Below are 18760 nucleotides of genomic sequence, written 5' to 3' on the forward strand. Positions count from 1 at the left end.
AGCAAAAGTTCCTAAACTTTTATGTGAAGACATTTAAGTAAATTTTATATATGTTTTTCACATAAGTAGCTCAATAAATATTATTTGCTGGGGTTAGCATTGTGGAGTAGCAGGTTAAGCTGCCATCTGTAACACCAGCATCCGATATGGATGCTGGTTTGAGTCCCCACTGCTATGCTTCTGATTCAGCTCCCTGCTAACATGCCTGGGAAAACACTGGAAGATGGTCCAAGTGTTTGGGTCTCTGCTACTCATATGGGAGATCCGGATGAAGCTCCTGGCTCCTGGCTTTGACTTGGCCCAGCCCTGGGCATTGCAGCCATTTGGAGAGTGAACTAGCTGATGGAAGATCTTTCTGTCTCTCTCTTTGGCTCTCCCTCTCTCCTTGTAACTCTGGCTTTCAAATAAGTAAATAAATCTTTCTAAAAACTATATTATTTGTTGTTTACATGGGCAAGGAGGAAAATGGTGTCTAGCAAAACAGATATCCCAGTTATTCCTTCCTACCCTCCCTCATTTTCAAGAAACAAATCTTTCCAAGTCTTTAGAGAAAAGAATGAATACAATGCTGAAAATTGTAACATCAGAAAGAGAAGGCTTTCCCACTTCTGTCTTCTAAAATGTCTTTCCCTAAATACTATAGAATGCTTCAAAATGTCATCAAGATCTAAAAAGTTTTCTTTTATATTATAATAATCTACTACTCAGAGCCATGTTTATCAAAGAACATTGACCACTCACAGTATAGTCGAATACAGGGTGACTCTGTACTCATTTCTAAAGACCTGCTCCTAAATTGACAATCAAAATGTTCCTGCAAATTTTTAAATCATTTTAAATATCTCACTTGTGTAGCTACTTGCACAGCTTGCTCTAAGGCTACTTTGGAAGGGTGATTCAAATGTCCTATGACCTGCATCTTGCTGGTCAAGGCTGACTGTTGGATTCAATCACAGCGAAGAACTTCAAAGTTCTTTGTGAATAGAATCCCATCTCTTTACACTACCACTACTGCTCCTGGGAGGTCAATAAACTTATTTCTCCTAGTTTTGTATAACCAAACAAGTGTAATATATAGTGTTTACTAACTCTGTTTTGCTACATTTGTAAAGTCAATTTAAAATCTAACCAACCTCAATCTTAAAAAATGATTAACTATTCCATCATGTAATCTTAAACTATCCAAGAAAGCATTTTGAAAATTGGAAAACTGGTAAATGTAAAACCTGTCATTATAACATCATGAGTTTATTTGCATAAGCAGAGAAATGGTACTAATCTTAATCTTATACACAAACATAGGGCCTTCAAAGAATAACTTTCTAAAAACAAAACAGCAAACAATACACAGGGCGTTTCAAGCATAATGTGAGATTTTAGTAAAAAAAAGAAAATTGTGAGAACAAAGTTCCCAAACAAAATGAAAAATGAGACATGGAAATCATATTTCTTAAGAGAAATATAAATTTATAAAAAACCTAATTTAAATATCTCTATATAACCTGTGAACTTTAAAAATTTTACCCAAACTGTTAGCAATAGAAAACAGACTGGAAGGAAATATTATTCATCAAAATATTAGTCATCCTTGTCATCCCATAATAAAATGTCTGTGATTTTATTTCTTATTTTCTGTACTTTCCAGGTTTTCTTCAAAGAGCATCTAATATTATTGTCATAAAAAACAATAAATCATTTAAAACACCAAAAGAACTAACTACACTGATGGAAAATCAGGAAAGATTACACTGTTATGCAGACTTTGCACACGTTATGTGGAAGTGCTTACTTTGCCTTCAATTTCAAAGAACACTAGAGGCTCACAAATCAGGTTATAATTTCACTTCTATTGGGATTATTGCATGTTCCTAAATCTTGGCAGGTGACAGCTTTGATAGGGATATTTTCTCTCTGGTCCAAAAATATCTTGCCTTTCTCCCCTGAACTACTGTAAAACATTATTACAAAAATGTCTTAGAAAATAAAAATCAATGCGGATACCCAACTCCAATGCATTAACAGGTTTTTCATTAAATTCAACAAGTAATGCATTATATTACTTTCCTTTTACACTACAGCAACATGAGGTAATTTCTATTATACTACTTTTATAGTTGAAGAAAAATCTTTCATTTTCTAAATACTGAATATAAGCTGCAGCTTATATTCTCATCTGGGAACTTATTTTCAATTTCAATTTGAAGATAGTTGGAAGTAAAGTAAATGGGCCTCTGAAACAAGATCTTCCCAAAGTCCAATCTTCAATTAAAATTTTTACACATTAAAGTGTGACAGCTTTATCTAATGGGGACAGGAAGAGGCAGTTAAGAGCTGCAGCCTCAGTTTGCACACAGGAATAGAGAAATCTATAAGCTAGAAAAAGACATTTGCAGGTATCACATAGCAGTTGTCATATGAAACTAGCTTTGGGGATGCAATTAATTTTTTTCCTCTCATATCAAGGTCATTGCCAATTAATATTTTGGTTAGCCAATTAATAGGGCAGAAGATCTGCCTTAGAAAAGACGATTTCAAGGCACACTGAGGTACTGAGTTCTGTTTAGATATCTAGGTTCTAGTCGCCTGGATGCCTGACGAATGAATGTTTCCGTGCACCTTGCTGCACTGCAACGTGTCGTAGCCCTACGTCCACGTTCTCTCACTAGAACTGACGCTCAGGATTGTCCCCACACTTACATAACAAGCCCACTTCCACTGGGCACCACAAGATGTGGCGCCAGTTACAGTGCTTATTTCTAGGCTTTTAGGGGGAAAAATACACAAGATGGTGTTCACATTGAGCAAACACAGGCTCGCTGTTTTCCATTTCTCTCTCTCCCCCTCCCATTTTTGGAGAAGCTAGCACTTCAGCACATCACATTGTTGCGCTGTGTCATGATGCATGATGTTTTCATAGTAATGTGACATGTCTAAACGACAAAAGGCTGGCTATCTACCAAAAATGTAAAGTAGTTTCAATCCATTTCCAAAGGGGAAAAAAAAGGCTATTATCAATTCCTTCAGTAAATTTTTGCTGTAAATGGCAGCCAACCAACTTAACATGAAATCTTCATAGAGATTTTTAGGTAAGGATGAGTTTATTTATGAAACTGTTCACTACTCATAGCTCCTGCCTTCTTGGCTCAAAGAGGTAAAATTATGAACCTTGAAATTGCCTTATCCCTCTTTTGTTCCCAGAGAAGGAGCAATAGAAGATTCCCTCCCTTAAACTGCACATCACTCCCACTTTTCCATGTGATCTGAACTGCAGGTGGTTGGATGTTTTTATTTAGAACACAGCATATTTATAAATCATGAATGGCAAAGTCTAGCACAAACTTCCATTTTTGTTTGGCTTAACTGAACCACTTAGTACAATGTTTGTTTTAATAACTTCTTTCAGATACTGTATCCCTGATAGAACTGGTGACAGGGGGATGTGCTAATTCTTGAGAGATGAGTATCTGTAAAATTTAGGGAAGGCAGCAGGCCTTTAGCCTAGAAGTTAAGATGCCTAGATCACCTATCAGGGAAGCTGGTTCAATTCTCAGCTCTGTTCCTGATTCTAATTTCCTGCGAATACAGACCCTGGGAAGCAGGGGTGATGGCTGCAGCACTTGTGTCCCTGTCACCCACGTGGGAGACCTGGACTGAATTCCCTGCTCTAGGCTCAGGCCCAGCCCTGTCCCAGCAGTTGGGGATATTTGGGAACCAGCAGGTGGGAGCTCACTCTGTCTCTCTCTGTCTCTTCAATAAATGTTTAAAAATTTAGAGGGGAAAAAAATCCAAATTCTTATTTAGTTTAGAGAGAAAGGAAAAAAGCAAGGGAAGAAAGAAGGAAGGAGAGATGGAAGAGAGAAAGGGGGAGGTGTGTATTTTATTTTAAAGGCATGACAAATGTATCCAAACCTTAACACACAAATGAGCCCTTTCACCTTAAAAAAAAAAAAGGCAAAACAAACAAAAGAAAAAAAGAAAAGAAACTTCCTCTCCCTTTTCTTTCTTTTTTAAAAACTTTTCAGTGGTCCAGGTTAAAATTATTTCCTGGAATCATTCACCCAGCCCTAATTCTAATAGAAGACTTCAGAGCAGTTTGTGTCTAATAACAGCTCTGTGGAGGCCCTTGAAATTCTAATAAAGACCCATCAACCTATCAAAAGAACATGTAATTTTATGTTCATTACTTCTTGGTGCCCGACTGTAGAATTTGGATGGTTGCACCTCAATTAAAAGTTGAATTGAAGCTAATATCATTTAAATAAAAACTTCAATAAAAAGTTAAAGTTCGACTCTTAATAGCATTAATACCCTCTAATGACCGCTATGGTCATTACCACCAGATAACTGACCTCCTTGACCCTTTCCTCCCCCAGAAACTTGGCAACACTGTCGATTATTTAGCCTAATGAGAACTCAATGGGAGATTATTGTGTAACCAAGTACCTTGACTTACCATTCTGTTATCTTCATTTTTCAATAAATGTTGCATTTTCCCATTATCTTCTGTTTTTAAAAGAGAAAGCTACTCAAGCTCCACACCCACTCCCTCTCTTTCCCTGCAAAAGTTCACAATACAATGGACAAAAACTAGAAGTAATCAAAATGGTACAAACGAGGGAGGACGCTGGCTTGCTGCCTATTAAAGACCTTAAGCTCCACCATTTGAGACCACTCTAAAAAGGGAGAGGGAATGGGGAAGGAAGGCTTTTAAAGGAAGTCAAATGTGGCTTGCTAGGTCTCTAACCAGGCATTGTTTATACGTCTAAACTTAGAAGTGCGAGACACAAAAAAAGAAAAAAAAATCCCAATGGCCGATTTTCACAGGACAGACTTCACAGATCCTTTGAGAACTTCATTCCCTGTGTTCCTTTCCTGCCATTAATTGGTGGTGCTGGTGGTGGTGGGGGTAGCAAAGAAGAAAGATACATTAACTCAATTAGTAAAGGCTCAGCTCCTGAGAACACTGAGCAATTCCTACTCCTTAATGTAAGCTATTTTAGGGCCACTATTTAAGGAAAAAGAAATCTTATATCTTAATGGGTGGGTCAAGTTGGTAGAAAATAATTCTAATTTTTTGTGGCAACTCAAACGCATGATCTGGAGAAATAAAATAATACCAAATATTGATTAATAATTAACTTTCTTACAAGTCAAATTGGGCTACAGATTGAAGCCAAGCAATGCTGACACCCCCAGTTCAGAGTTCATTTATTCTGTTTCTCATTTTCACTTTGGATTTTTAAGCAGGAGGTCACTCAAAGAATGAAGACAAGGAAAAACTTTACTGCCTCTGAGGACAGACACAAGATGAACTGAACATTTGACGGTCCATTCAGATGTCAGCAAAAGGACTGATTAAGATGGATTTTTCCACTAATATAAGGGGCTGCTCTGAGGACACACATAGCCTTCCTCCGAAAGTCTGCCAGATAGATTTAAATCTGCACCCAAGTTTATAAAGCCTGAACAAAAGCAATGAGAATGTGTTTACATCCACCTAATAGTTCAGTGATTCCTAACTGTTTCAAGGCCAAAACAATGAAATAAAATAGTGTTGACTGATTTATCCATAAAGTAGTATCTGTTAGAGACTGTGCGAAGCATTGGGAAGAAAAACATGATGAAAGAGGTTCCTGCCCTCAAGAAGCTCATAATCCAGCAGACATATAAGACAAAACAAAACACATGGGAAATCACACAGAAACAATGTGCTGAGGGAATGGAGCACGTGTGATCCATTTTAACTAAGGGTGAATTAGGAAGCATTTAGTGGTTGAAGCAGTATTTGGGCTTGATTTTGAAGAAACAGAGGTTTTAAGGACAGCAAGTACAGAAACGCACTCACCCTGAGGAAAGAGTATGTGCCAAGTGGGTGGTGTGGCCAAATGTGATGTTGCAGAAGCAGGGTAGGGGGTGGGGGTCATCCAGTGGGGCTGAGGCCCAGGCAGTGCAGAACTAAGGACCAAGGAGCCTGGAGGAGTGACTGGGTCTTGATCAAGGGAAATTTTGAACACCTTGTTAAGGAGTTTATTCATGACCAGACATTTGAGCTAGAATTTGATGTGATTCAATACATAGTTTAGGAAGATGACAATAGAAGTATAGGGAAAGTAGTAAAACTAAAGCTAAGGGTCAAAAGTCAGTAACATTTCTCAATTCCCAGTACTGAGTAAGAGAAATTTTATTAGGGTAGGGTGGAACCTACCAACATTCACTATAGGATTATGGCAAACAAGCCAGGAGACTCTTAAAAGCTCCTCTGTAAAATAAAAATTATTTTTTTATAACTCAATAATTCTGTGAGAAATTTGGCTTCTAGGTAAGTCTGTAGCCCCATCTGATGGGAACAATGAGGCCTGGACTGAGTACAGCCAGCGGGTATAAAAAGGAGGGAAGATTAAAAACAACTCTTTAGCTCCACCAAATGCTAGTGTCTCCATTGATTGGTCAATAAAATACCCCTTGACTCAAGCTGGAAAAACAAACCAAGTTAGACACACAATTTGCTATCATAGTGGGCTTCCTATTTGGTCCCTATTGGTCTCTGCCTATATTAGACCAAAGCAGGCCAAAGTGGAGTCACCTAAACAGCACCCGAAGTGACCCTTGAAGGACGGAAATATCATTCCTTTGATTGAAATGGGGCTTAACTATTGATTTCCAGCAGACACAGGGGTAGGGAGAGCAATGATCTACACACAGCAGGTGCTCAGGTATGACCACAGGTGAGGTTTCCACAGACCAAAAAGAAAAACTGTCAAGCCATCATTTTTACCACACTGAAAAAAAATGGAACAAGAGGGTTTTTTTTTATTTGTATAAAATATATTGTTCTTCCAGGCTGCAGTGAAATAGTTTCTATTTAATTGCACAGAAATCCTAAGAAGGTTACAGCAGTGAAACATTAAAATTCTAAGGGCAACTAATAACATTAAAACTTTATAGCCCCAGATAGAATAATTTAGACAAAAACAACATGAACATATGTTTTGTGTAATAATAACAAACATTTATAGCTGTCAAGAGAGAAAAACACAGGTTTATGCACACCTTAATGGTGTGCATGGGTGAGCATGAGTATATTTAAAACATAATATATTACAAAAATGACAGCAGGCATGGCTCTTCTGGGTACTATGTTAAATCAATGAATAAATTACCAAAAGTGAGCTGTGGCTGTTTGGATGTGTAATTGAGCTTAACGTATGTAGTGTTATTTCAAAAGAAACTGTTCAAGGAGTTTCGAGCCCAATCCACTCTGCATCTATCCTAGGCAGTTTACAAATAGCAATAAATGAAACTGTTCCACAGTAGGAAGGAGGTTTAGTTATACACATTACTTAAATTGTGGAAAAGTTAATTTTAATATGCTTTATAGGAATTGAAAACAAACTTATAATAATTTGCTTATGTTCACCAAACTGGAAATTGAGACGTTAATACTTGAATTTAAATTTATTTTAATTATTTACTGTATGACTCACAAAATCACTCAAAATTATCTGTATAACCGAAAACAAATACATGCAGAAACCCCTTATAAGTATATGCTTATTATTCTACTTGTTTTAATTACACCATTCGAATTCCACACTTTTTCAAAAAAATATTAGGACTATAGAATAGGAAATAAATTTTAAGCTTGTTTATGCCAACAAGTTATCAGTACTAACTGTGCTGCAAACAAAGCCATTAATGTGATTTTTAGACTAAAAATAACTTCTCATAATTTCCTTTCTAATTATAAGGCTGTTTGTCTCACTTAGCAGTCTACCAGTTTTATGAAACAGGAAAAGAGGTATGTTTTCTTATTTTTCCCTGCACTTTTTTCCTAGCCTTAATTGTCTCATATTTTTCTGTCATATATAATGCTATGACCCTTTCACCTAGGAAATCTGAAACAAAATTCCTGAAGAATTAAGTCCTGAGTCTTTTGAATTACAGACTTTGCCAGGTAGCCAAAGGGGCTCCTCAACAAGTGTAATTTCATTTTAGGAGACTGCAACTTCAAGTAATTTAGAATCTTATGATGGGCTCAGGGACCAACCATGCTGAGTCCTTATTTTTCATTTCATTTCTATTAATAGGGTCATTATAGCACGGCTGATGCAGAATGCAGGAATGTCCTGTGTTTTATGAAAAGGAGGCTCTTTTTCCTGGAACAGCGTAATTTCATCTGTCCTATTAGTCCAGTGCTTTGCTGTCATTTATGGCCACCAAATATGAGTACAATGAGCATCTTCCAATGCTCCCTACCATTGTGTGAGGCCCTGATTCATAAACCCCACGACTTGCTTTTCACATGGCACTACGTGAATAGCTTCTTACCAACACTGAAAATAACAAATGCAAGTTTGTACTTACTGAGATCTTGTTAAACAAAACAACAATATAATTAGATAGGAGATACTTTTTCTGCATTTTCGGCGTCACTTTTACTCACACTGTCACTGTTAAGTCACTTTGCCACTCTATTCTCTCCTCCCCAGTGTCACACAAACCAAGCAATTTACTGATTGAGCCTACCATGAATCCACCAGGGTTTCCATGGTTTTATGAGTGGATGATGATTAACACAGTTGGGACAGTCAGACAAGCCAGACAGTGGAGTCTACCTGCTGCTCAGTGCTGGTTAGGAGACCAAGCTAGTACTTGGACAGAAACTACTGTTACAGACTGGGAGTTTGAAGACTCAGCCAGATATGCTGAGATAGGATCAGAGACTTTCACAGGCCACTCTTATTTTAGGTGACCCATTTTCCTTTTCAGATTTAAACTGAATCCAACAGAATTAATGGTCAAGGAGGGGGATGATGTGGGAAGTGGAAACGGATTAGCAGCTAGGTCAGTGTTAAATCAACTAAGCCAGCTGTCATGTTTCAGGTGCTACACCATGAATTCAAGATCGAACAGGAGTAAATAATAAACACAGTCATAGAGGCAGTTTTACTGTAGATTTCTAAGTACATGTTAACCAAGTCGTAATATCAAAGACCCTTGACAAGGCATCACAATCATTTCCAACAACAGCAGAATTTCTATCATATTTTAAGACTTCAGATCCTGTATCACTTCCATCTTGGGATCTAGTTACCTTGGGGGATAGTGCTGGAGCATAAAAAATGAACAGGAAGATGTCAAACACTGAGCCTGTGTGGGCAACAGGACCAGTATTTTTCACTGAAGAGAGAATCACAGGATACTGTGACCTGTGTTGGGACTCATGTTTTGGCCGGCTAACAGCTCTTAGCACCACCGCTGCTGCCATCACTAGGACCACCCAAAGTCTGATCATAAGACTTCAGCCACGAGCCGGCGCCGCGGCTCACTAGGCTAATCCTCCGCCTAGCGGCGCCGGCACACCGGGTTCTAGTCCCGGTTGGGGCACCGGATTCTGTCCCGGTTGCCCCTCTTCCAGGCCAGCTCTCTGCTGTGGCCAGGGAGTGCAGTGGAGGATGGCCCAGGTGCTTGGGCCCTGCACCCCATGGGAGACCAGGAAAAGCACCTGGCTCCTGGCTCCTGCCATCGGATCAGCGCGGTGCGCCGGCCGCAGCGCGCTGGCCGCGGTGGCCATTGGAGGGTGAACCAACGGCAAAGGAAGACCTTTCTCTCTGTCTCTCTCTCTCTCACTATCCACTCTGCCTGTCAAAAAATAAAAATAAAAAAAAAAAAAGACTTCAGCCACGAGTACTAGAGATTCTTAGTAGTTTTCTCCAGGTTCTACTTCCTATTTTCTTTTTCAAACTCATTCCCTCTGCCTCTTGTTGTAGACTCCATCTTTGCTTCAGACTCAACCTTTGGCCTGCAGGCCCACCTTCTCTCTAGGTGCTGTGCCTCCCCTTCATTCCATGTCCCACTCAAAGCACCTCACCATAGCACAGAACACAGCCCTGGCTCCCTACGCACCACTGCATGAGAACAGGGAGTCAAACTCCCACTCCGACAGCAACTACAAGGGTTTAGGAATGTACCGAATACCTGTGGTCATCTTAGGAATCATGTATGAATTAGCCAACCGACTCTGATATTTTTATATACATATAATCTAATCTCTTCAACAAGACAAGGAGGGAGGAAGGTAACATTACCACTTCTCATTTGCAAATGAGGAGACAGCTGCGAGGGAGGGGTTTTCTGACTTGTTGGTCCCCAGTGTCAGCACATTCCATTTGCCTTATGGCTTATGGATATATGGACTTATTTTAAGCTCTCAATTATCCAGCTCTGGAATTATGTCTATTTGTCTCTATCATTATTTCTAGTCTCAAGGTTCGTTCCTCTCCAATGGAAGTAACTGATAACACTAGCCTTAAAAAAAGCTTGCATGTTTCATAACCTGAAAAGCAAATGAATCACTTATTTTCACTATTATATTATGTTATATATTCTTATTACAGCTTCAGCTTCTTTGAAATATTAGATTATCAAATCAACATTTTCCTTATCATAAAAATTACTTAGCTATTAATAACATATTACAATTAAGAAGTACTAAGTAGCTAAAAAAAAACAGTAAAAACTCAATAGTTTTATAGTAGTGTGCTCTTTCCTTCTCTAACTTTTGGTACTTTTTCAAAATATAATGCAATTCTCAGATGCATTCTATTAAGAAATAACTTTGCAAAGGTTACAGGAAACAAAAAAAAAAAACAAATGCAAAAGGAGATACATCTTACTGAAATTGCATATTTAAATGTCTGTCATTTTAGTTTTACTAAGGTTTGAAATGCAAAGCTAGGTAATTTTTTCCACTAAAAAAAAGAACTCCACCTCAGTTTTAACCAACTGGTCTACATTCAGTAGTATCAATTAAATCAATTTAGTTCTACACAATATTTTTAAAATAAAGTCCATTTTTTAATTTTTACTTTGTCTTTTTTTTCTAAGAGAGAAAGAAAGAGCTGTCTTTCATATGTCTGTTTACTCCCCAAATTCCTACAACAGCCCAGGCTGGGACAATCTGAAGCCAGGAAACCCAAACTCGATCAGAGTCTCCCATGTAGGTGTCAGGACCCCAAGTCCTTGGGCCACCACCTGCTGCTCCCCAGGTGCACATTATCAGGAAGCTGGAACGCAGAGCCATTCCAGGACTAGAACTCATTCTATATGGAATGCAAGCATCCCAAGGCATGTCTTAATCAGTGTGCCAAATGCTCACCCCACAAATATTTGAAGGACTAAAAAAATTACTTAAAAGGACACCCACATAACAGAGATTTTGATTTCTATTGTGAATTTTTTACTTATTCAAAAAGCATTTTTGGAGAACGGTTTCAGAGCGATATACTGCACCAAGCACTGCAGTGCACAGAACAATGAACAAGAAATGTTCCCCCCTTCAGATAGCATGCAGCCCAAGAAATGTCTTTAACACGAAGTTGAAAGCAAATATATATGTGTAAATATATATGGAGGTATAAATGCTATGAGTACATTGAAGAAACTGAGAGTCATGCTGACCTAAATGAGTGCTGGATGGGAGAAAGGGCCCTGGAGTCACCACTTGTGTAGAGGAGGGTAAAAGGCGGAGATGGGTAAAGATACGGAAAGCTGAATGAGAACAACACAGGGAAAAAAAGCGAAACCATGCAGTTTTGGAGACTGGAAGCAGCCTCATGTGGCTACAGCAAAGGCAGACAAGGGAAACTTAAAGGAACAAAGCTAGAGAGGAAAGAACTTTAAAGGTAGGCAACAAACGCCCCTTCAGGATTCCAAGCAGGAGAGTCACAGAGCAAATGAAAAAAGGCAGGAGAGGCACCAACAGAAAGATCAGATTTGGAGGCTACTTTTAGAACGACGTCTTGGGGAACCTGAGGGCTTTGCAGAGGTCAGAGACAGGGGGAGCTAGAATAGATGAAGGAGGCAGTAAGCAAGGGACAAAGCCCCCAGGTTCTGAAAAAAACAAAAAACTCCATTCGGTTTATCTTGTAAATTGGTGTTATGTGCAAGATTTACTTTGGAAAAAAAAAAGTTGGCTTTTTTTTTTTTTTAACTGAAAGCCACCAGTGAGGATCAAATGTTTTATTTTTACATTAGGAAGCTAAGACTAAGAGATCATTTGATTTGGCAACCAAACAGATGTGAATGAACACTAAAGAGAATAATTTCAGTAGAATAACTGTGGCCAAAGGCACCATATAGCAATATGTGAAAAAGAAATTTTAAAAAAAGATATGATTTGGGGGAAAAAAGTAGAAGTATTTTGAGATGTAACAAAATTTTAAATCGTATCTTTCTCACAGCAATCTATTATGTTTCATTAAAACAATGTAATTGCTTAGGATGCTGTGTCCCTAACACAGAAAATATCAACTCAAACTAATAGCTAAAAGAATGAAACTATAAGAAAATATTAAAGGCAGGACATATCCAGGGTTGGTTAACTCAACTGTTAGTGATATAAAAAACCCATCCTCTATGGGAGGTTCTATCCTATTCTGAATTGGAGAGTATATATATATATATATATATATATATATATATTTAATAAACTTTATTAAGGTGAAATAAAAAAAAAAAACATCCTTTCCCTCTGCCATCCTTGGCATGTAAAGATTGTCCTCAACCTACTCCATTCATGTAACGGAATGGCCATCTCTGCACAGCTTCTGGTCCTTGTGCAAATACACAGTTTGTCTCTTTCTATGAGGCACAGAACCTTCCCCAAAGCTCCTCAGGGACCACTGTTTCATATCTCACCGGCCAGAAGTACATTAAATGGCTGTGCTTAAACCAATTACTGACATGGGAACAGGGGCCCCAGTGGTTGCCTGAAGGATTCAATGTTATTCACCGCCTTGGCTGAGGAATAGGGTCCTCCTTCCCTGAACAGCACAGTATGGAAGACAGTGGCTATGGAGACAAAAGAGGTGGCTCTATTTGGAAAGAGGAGGAGGAAAATGACCTGTTGGTTAGACAGACCACAGTGCCTGCTAAATTAAACTTAGTAAACATTATTTGATGCTGCTGTTGATGATTATATCATTAGTGCAACATCCCCAACCCATTTCCCTTTCATAAAGAGAAGTGTGCCTATGCTTCCTAATATCCAATTTTATCATTTATAAGAACTATCGATTGCCTTGGAAAAGTACACAAAACAAGAGTTTCTATTTCAAGGCAGTCATTGACAGAAGGCTGTTGTGAGAGACCATCTACTTAAAATGCAGGATCTCCAAAGAGATTGTATCTTGCAACTCTTTTACCTGATTTCCCTTTTGTGTATCGGCCCAATAGAGAATAGTCTTTAAGCTTTTTGTGTACAACAGACTAAAAGAATCTGCAGAAAATGATAGAAGATGCTATTTGTCAAAGGTCTGAAGCAGGAATACAACGAGAATCTACTACACAATTGGACAAGATACAAAAGTAATTACAAAGGAAGAAAAACTCTCAGAACATCAAATTTACCTTTATTCAACAGAATCTCTGTTCAAACCACTGTTCCCTGTCCTAAATTGTACAGCTAATAATTCTTAGCCTCCAACCAAAAAGGGAAAGTTTCAATTATTGATATAATGTTTGAACTTATTAAGAAATGAGATTACTCCATTTCATTCTAAAGTGCAATAAAAATGAGTAACAGCAGTATTTGCTTGTGACTTTGAAAAACCCATTTTGTTTTCTGTTCAGTAATATTAGTTTAATTTACCTGAGATAAACATTCTGATACCAGAACAACATTTGTGAGAACAGAGAGACCTAAAAACTGCCCTTTTATGCAGATATTGTTCTTAGAAGAGTTTACCAAGAAGAGGAATGACATGATCAGAAATCAGGGTCAAAGTAAGAGCACTTGCTAAGTGTATAACTGGCGAGGTTCTGGAATCTTTAAGTCTCCAGTAATGGGGGGAATTCCAACACATTAAACTGGTCTACAACAGTCATTATCACTGATACCACGGAGCCTGCTTAGCATCAGAATCATCCTGCTGTGAGTTTACATCCTGCTGCGACTAGTTTACTTTTGGCTAGAAATGAAAGAGAAACTCTGGGCTTAAGGGAATTTAAGGGGAAAAAAGAGCTAAGACAGAGAGGAGTTCTTCAAAATTCCTCATAATTTAAAATGTATAGCCCTGTAGGGTATTGTTGTGCAACAGTTTAAGCCTCTGCTTGGGACACCTGCATGCCATAATACAGTGCCTGGGATTAAGTCCCACCTCCACTTCCAATCCAGTTTCCTGCTAATACACTTCACTGGCAGTAGATGATGGCCCAAATGTTTGGGTTCCTGCTACCCATCTGAGTGACCTCGATGGAATTCCTGGCTCCTGGCTTTGGCCTGGCCAAGTCCAGCCGTTGTAGGCATTTGAGGAGTGAACCAGTATATGGAAGATCTCTCTTTCTCCATCTCTCCCTTTCCTTCTCCACCTCTCTCCCTCTCTGTCACTCTGCTTCTCAAATAAATAAGTAAAACGTTTAAAATAACCTGTAGCCCTCAAGTTATGGATGAGCTTTCAGAAGTTATATAAATATGGGAAGTTCAAATACATGGAATACATGGACAAAACCCAACAAATTAATTTCTGGTGTCACAACTGGAACAAAAGTTCTCATAAGAGATGAATAATTTTACCGGTTTTAGTTAAATAGTCTAACCATCCAATGAAATTCAATGTCCACAACCCCCCTCCCCCAAGTATATAGTGACAGCCTGAGTACATGGACCAGGTAACAAATGAAAGAAAGGTGTTACATAGGCTGTGTTCCAGAAAAGGGAACTGAGGTCTTTTTCACAGACCCTGTATTTCACATAAAGGTCTACAAGAGTGGAAGCTATATTACGTCAGCTAAGTCCCATTTGTCATTTACTAGAAGGTTGTGGGTGTATACAGATTACAGTGGACCGAATATAGTATGTCAGAGATTAGACTTTGTTAGAGATTCAAATAGTGGTATGATCTAGTTCTGCCCTTTGAATTTATGTCAATTTAGAGACCTTTATCTTCTCAGGTTCAATCTCACCTAATCTTGTTAGAGAGCTTTAGAGCAAGAGTACAAATTTCATCAGCTAGTGTATTGGTGAGCTACAAAGTCACATTAGAGGCTTATAGTTTTTTTTTTAAGAAGAAGCTATTTTCTGCAAGCTTGTTCAAACAAAAACTTAAAAAAAAACTAACAAGATTTTAAAACAATTAACCAACTAGACTTGCCTTAAGGAAGTACTACTGTCATAAAATCCTACTACTTCTATTTTTATGGTATTCATTACTCCGTATTTTGGGAAAATTAAGTGACATGGCTCTTTTAAAGGTTAATTTAGGAGGAAGAAGGGTGGGAGTATGGATGAGAGGGACGGTCGGGTGGGAAGAATTACTATGTTTCTAAATTTGCATATATGAAATGCATGAAGTTTGTATACCGTAAATAAAAGGTTTCTAAAAAAACATGAAAAAGGTTAAAGATTTTTAAAATAAGAAAAAACAAGGAACAAAAAAAGACAATTGAAAGTATCATGAAAGAGGATAAAGTGAGATTCTGTGTTTACCTTTAAAAACAATATTATATATCAACCAAATAAAATTATTTAAAATGTTTTTAAGCTCAAATAACACATAAATGAGTAAATCCAAGAAGTGTGTGATATAGTTGATGCCCCATAGAGTGTTCAGTCATGGCAGAATAAAATCACCTTAAAAGTTAACCATAAAAGACACAAATAGAAGTGCAAAACAACAATGGAAATGGTGTCATGAGACTATGTGTGATTAAGGACTGAATCCATGGTATGAACGATAAACACTATACAGTTTGGAGGAACAGTGAGCATGCAGGTCTGGAACAATTGTAGGAAGTCTCTCTTAAGAGGATGAGACTTAACTCTGGTCTCTAGTCCCTCCCTCCACTCACATCACTGCTCCACTTACGAATCACATTCAGTCTGCCTTCATTCTAAACTGCCTTCCTTCTTGACTGCTGCTTCCTACCAACATTCCTTCTTCCTCTCCTACCTTAGAAGATGCATCTTTCCTTCCTAGAACTCATAGCTTCACACAGTTCACTCCTTCTCCCAAATCTGAATCACTGTGCCAATAAATATCCATCTTCTTTCTTGTTCCTCTTGGAATTATCGTCTTCAATTGTCCCCTTTTCACTAGTCCTATTCTTCAGCTTATTAACAAGCTCACCCTCTCCCATGAACGGTTCTTTTGACACACATCCTGTTAGTCCTATAGCTGCCAGAATTCTCAATGGCAGGGATGGGGGGTTCACTGCTGAGCGAGCAGTACTGAAATTGAGAGTATCCCTGCTCTCCACTATTCCACATTTTCCAAGGTTCCATCACACCTTTACTTTATTCTCAGTCAACAGTCCCTTACTTGTTAACATTGACTTCCAAGGCCACATGTAACATTACTATTTGGACTGCCAACCCTACACCTTAAGCATGCGCCTCTACTTTAATCTTCAGGCTTATATTTGCAAATGCGATAGATAGATAAATAGATAGAGACTGGATTTGAAAGTGAAACATGTTAGCCGGCGCCGTGGCTCAATAGGCTAATCCTCCACCTTGCGGCGCCGGCACACCGGGTTCTAGTCCCGGTCGGGGCGCCGGATTCTGTCCCGGTTGCCCCTCTTCCAGGCCAGCTCTCTGCTATGGCCAGGGAGTGCAGTGGAGGATGGCCCAGGTGCTTGGGCCCTGCACCCCATGGGAGACCAGGAAAAGCACCTGGATCCTGGCTCCTGCCATCGGATCAGCGCGGTGCGCCGGCTGCAGTGGCAGCCATTGGAGGGTGAACCAACGGCAAAGGAAGACCTTTCTCTCTCTGTCTCTCTCTCACTGTCCACTCTGCCTGTCAAAAATTAAAAAAAAAAAAAAAAAAAAAAAAAAAAAAGAAAGTGAAACATGTTAATTTTCTTTAGTGGAGTTATAAGCCACTCACAATTTCTTTTTTTTAAGTTTTTTTTTTTTTTGACAGGCAGAGTGGACAGTGAGAGAGAGAGACAGAAAGGTCTTGCTTTGCAGTTGGTTCATCCTCCAATGGCCACTGCAGCTGGCGCACTGCACTGATCCAAAGCCAGGAGGCAGGTGCTTCTCCTGGTCTCCCATGGGGTACAGGCTTGGGCCATCCTCCACTGCCCTCCCGGGCCACAGCAGAGAGCTGGCCTGGAAGAGGGGCAACCGGGACGGAATCCAGCGCCCCGACCAGGACTAGAACCCGGTGTGCTGGCGCCGCAAGGCAGAGGATTAGCCTATTGAGCCACGGCGCCGGCCTCTTTTGTATACTTCTAACCATGCTATTTACTCTGCCTGGAATGCTCTCCCTCCAAAACCTTCCTACCACCAATTTAGCTGAACATCAGAGGTTGCCATAAAATCTATCTTATCTTGGGGAGAAGTGGGAACATCCCAGAACCCTTTAGATTGAAATACTATCCCATCCCTGGATTTCTTTATTGCTGTGTGCTTATTATACTATTTATTGTACATTCTGCTTTTATTTAGAATTATGTATGTTCATATCCTTCCCTACTGCTATGCAGTGAGCAAAGAGAGGTGTAGTGTCTTATCAAGAGCTTCATCATCACGTATAGCTACACATTAAATAATTATTAATGTCAAGGATGGGTAAGAGCAGTATGGATAGAATGAGACAAGTAACAGCAAAAACAAAGGGAAAAGAAAGGGGAATATTAAGGTGGGAGATGCCAGGTAGATAAACGTGAAGATTCATGAAAAGAAACAGGGACATGAGTCTTGACTAAGCATGTAGAACCCAATGTCAGTGGAAGGAATTTGGCTTTTACTCTGCCACAGAAAGTTTTAAAAGAGACAGTCTCAATAAGCATGATTATCAAGTATGTGTTCGAAAGCTAAGTTACTCCATCAGTAAAGTGAAAATGATAACAGGAATTAGGACTCCTAGCATGGTAGGGAAGAATGAATCAGACAATTCAGGTGCAAGGTGCGATATGAGCATAAGCCAAGGGAAGCTTGCTGTCAATGCTAACTTCCATAGAACATGCTGTATAAACACACCCACATTCAAACACACACATCGTTCACAATTAAATCTAAGGTGTCTAAAGTAAGTTTCTCTGGTCTTGCTTTTTAAAGTTTGAGAAAGGAAAGAATGAGAAAGACAGAGAGAGAGAGAGAGACCATCCGACCCATGAGAACACAACTGTCCATGATACTCACTTGCACAGCCTGTAGGGCCGTTGCCTCTAAATGGTGGCCAAGGTTTTTAGTTTCTACTGCATGTCACTGGACTAATGCTTCCTTCCTTTATGTTTCCTCTTCTGTTCCTCTTCTTTCTTCTTTCCTGTTGCCCTGTGCCTTTGTTTTACTCTCTCGCTTTAGGCTTCCTTTTGTCTCCTCACCCCTCTCACTCAGCAATGTCCAAGACCCTGCTTTGCCCTGCAGGGTGCAACACTAAACAAGAGTTTATATATAAATGATGAGAAACCACCACCCCGAGAGAAAACAAAGTGGTCTGGAAGCTGCAGTGAGATGGGTCCCTAAGCTCCTGCCCAGCAGGAACTCCCATCCAGTTCACGTTTCCTTCATTTAGGTGCAGTGGGCAGCAGAACGGGAATGCTGTGTGAGTCCTGGTGGCAAAGAGCACTCAGTACTTTGATAGCACCACTACATAAATGACTACTTTTCAACTGAATTCTGAAGAGGAGGAAAACGCACAATGTGGTTATCTAAATGCCTTCTGACTTGTCTAGATGGAAGAGAGAGTCTGGGTGTGAGAACAGTTAAACAAGCGTTTGGAGTATTTAGGCTGTTGAGTGCAGGTGTGTGTACATT

The 18760-nt window shown here is 39.3% G+C and overlaps 1 protein-coding gene across 16 annotated transcripts in view; it reads right to left on the minus strand.

The window, feature by feature from the left end:
* Positions 1–18760, minus strand: part of AKAP6 (A-kinase anchoring protein 6) — a 633025-nt gene that overhangs the window by 204267 nt on the left and 409998 nt on the right. Inside the window, exon 1 of one of the 16 annotated variants that reach the window (XM_089309805.1) lies at positions 4454–4683. The exons of the other annotated variants lie outside the window; for them this stretch is intronic. Coding sequence (XP_089165931.1) covers positions 4454–4489 — 36 coding nt within the window. The 5' untranslated portion in view covers positions 4490–4683. Of the gene's footprint in view, positions 1–4453; positions 4684–18760 lie in introns of those variants that run through there. 16 annotated transcript variants of the gene reach the window in all.

This window comes from Oryctolagus cuniculus, chromosome 12 (genome assembly GCF_051225735.1).
Source record: "Oryctolagus cuniculus isolate XC-2025 breed Fujian yellow rabbit chromosome 12, ASM5122573v1, whole genome shotgun sequence".
NCBI lineage: Eukaryota > Metazoa > Chordata > Mammalia > Lagomorpha > Leporidae > Oryctolagus > Oryctolagus cuniculus.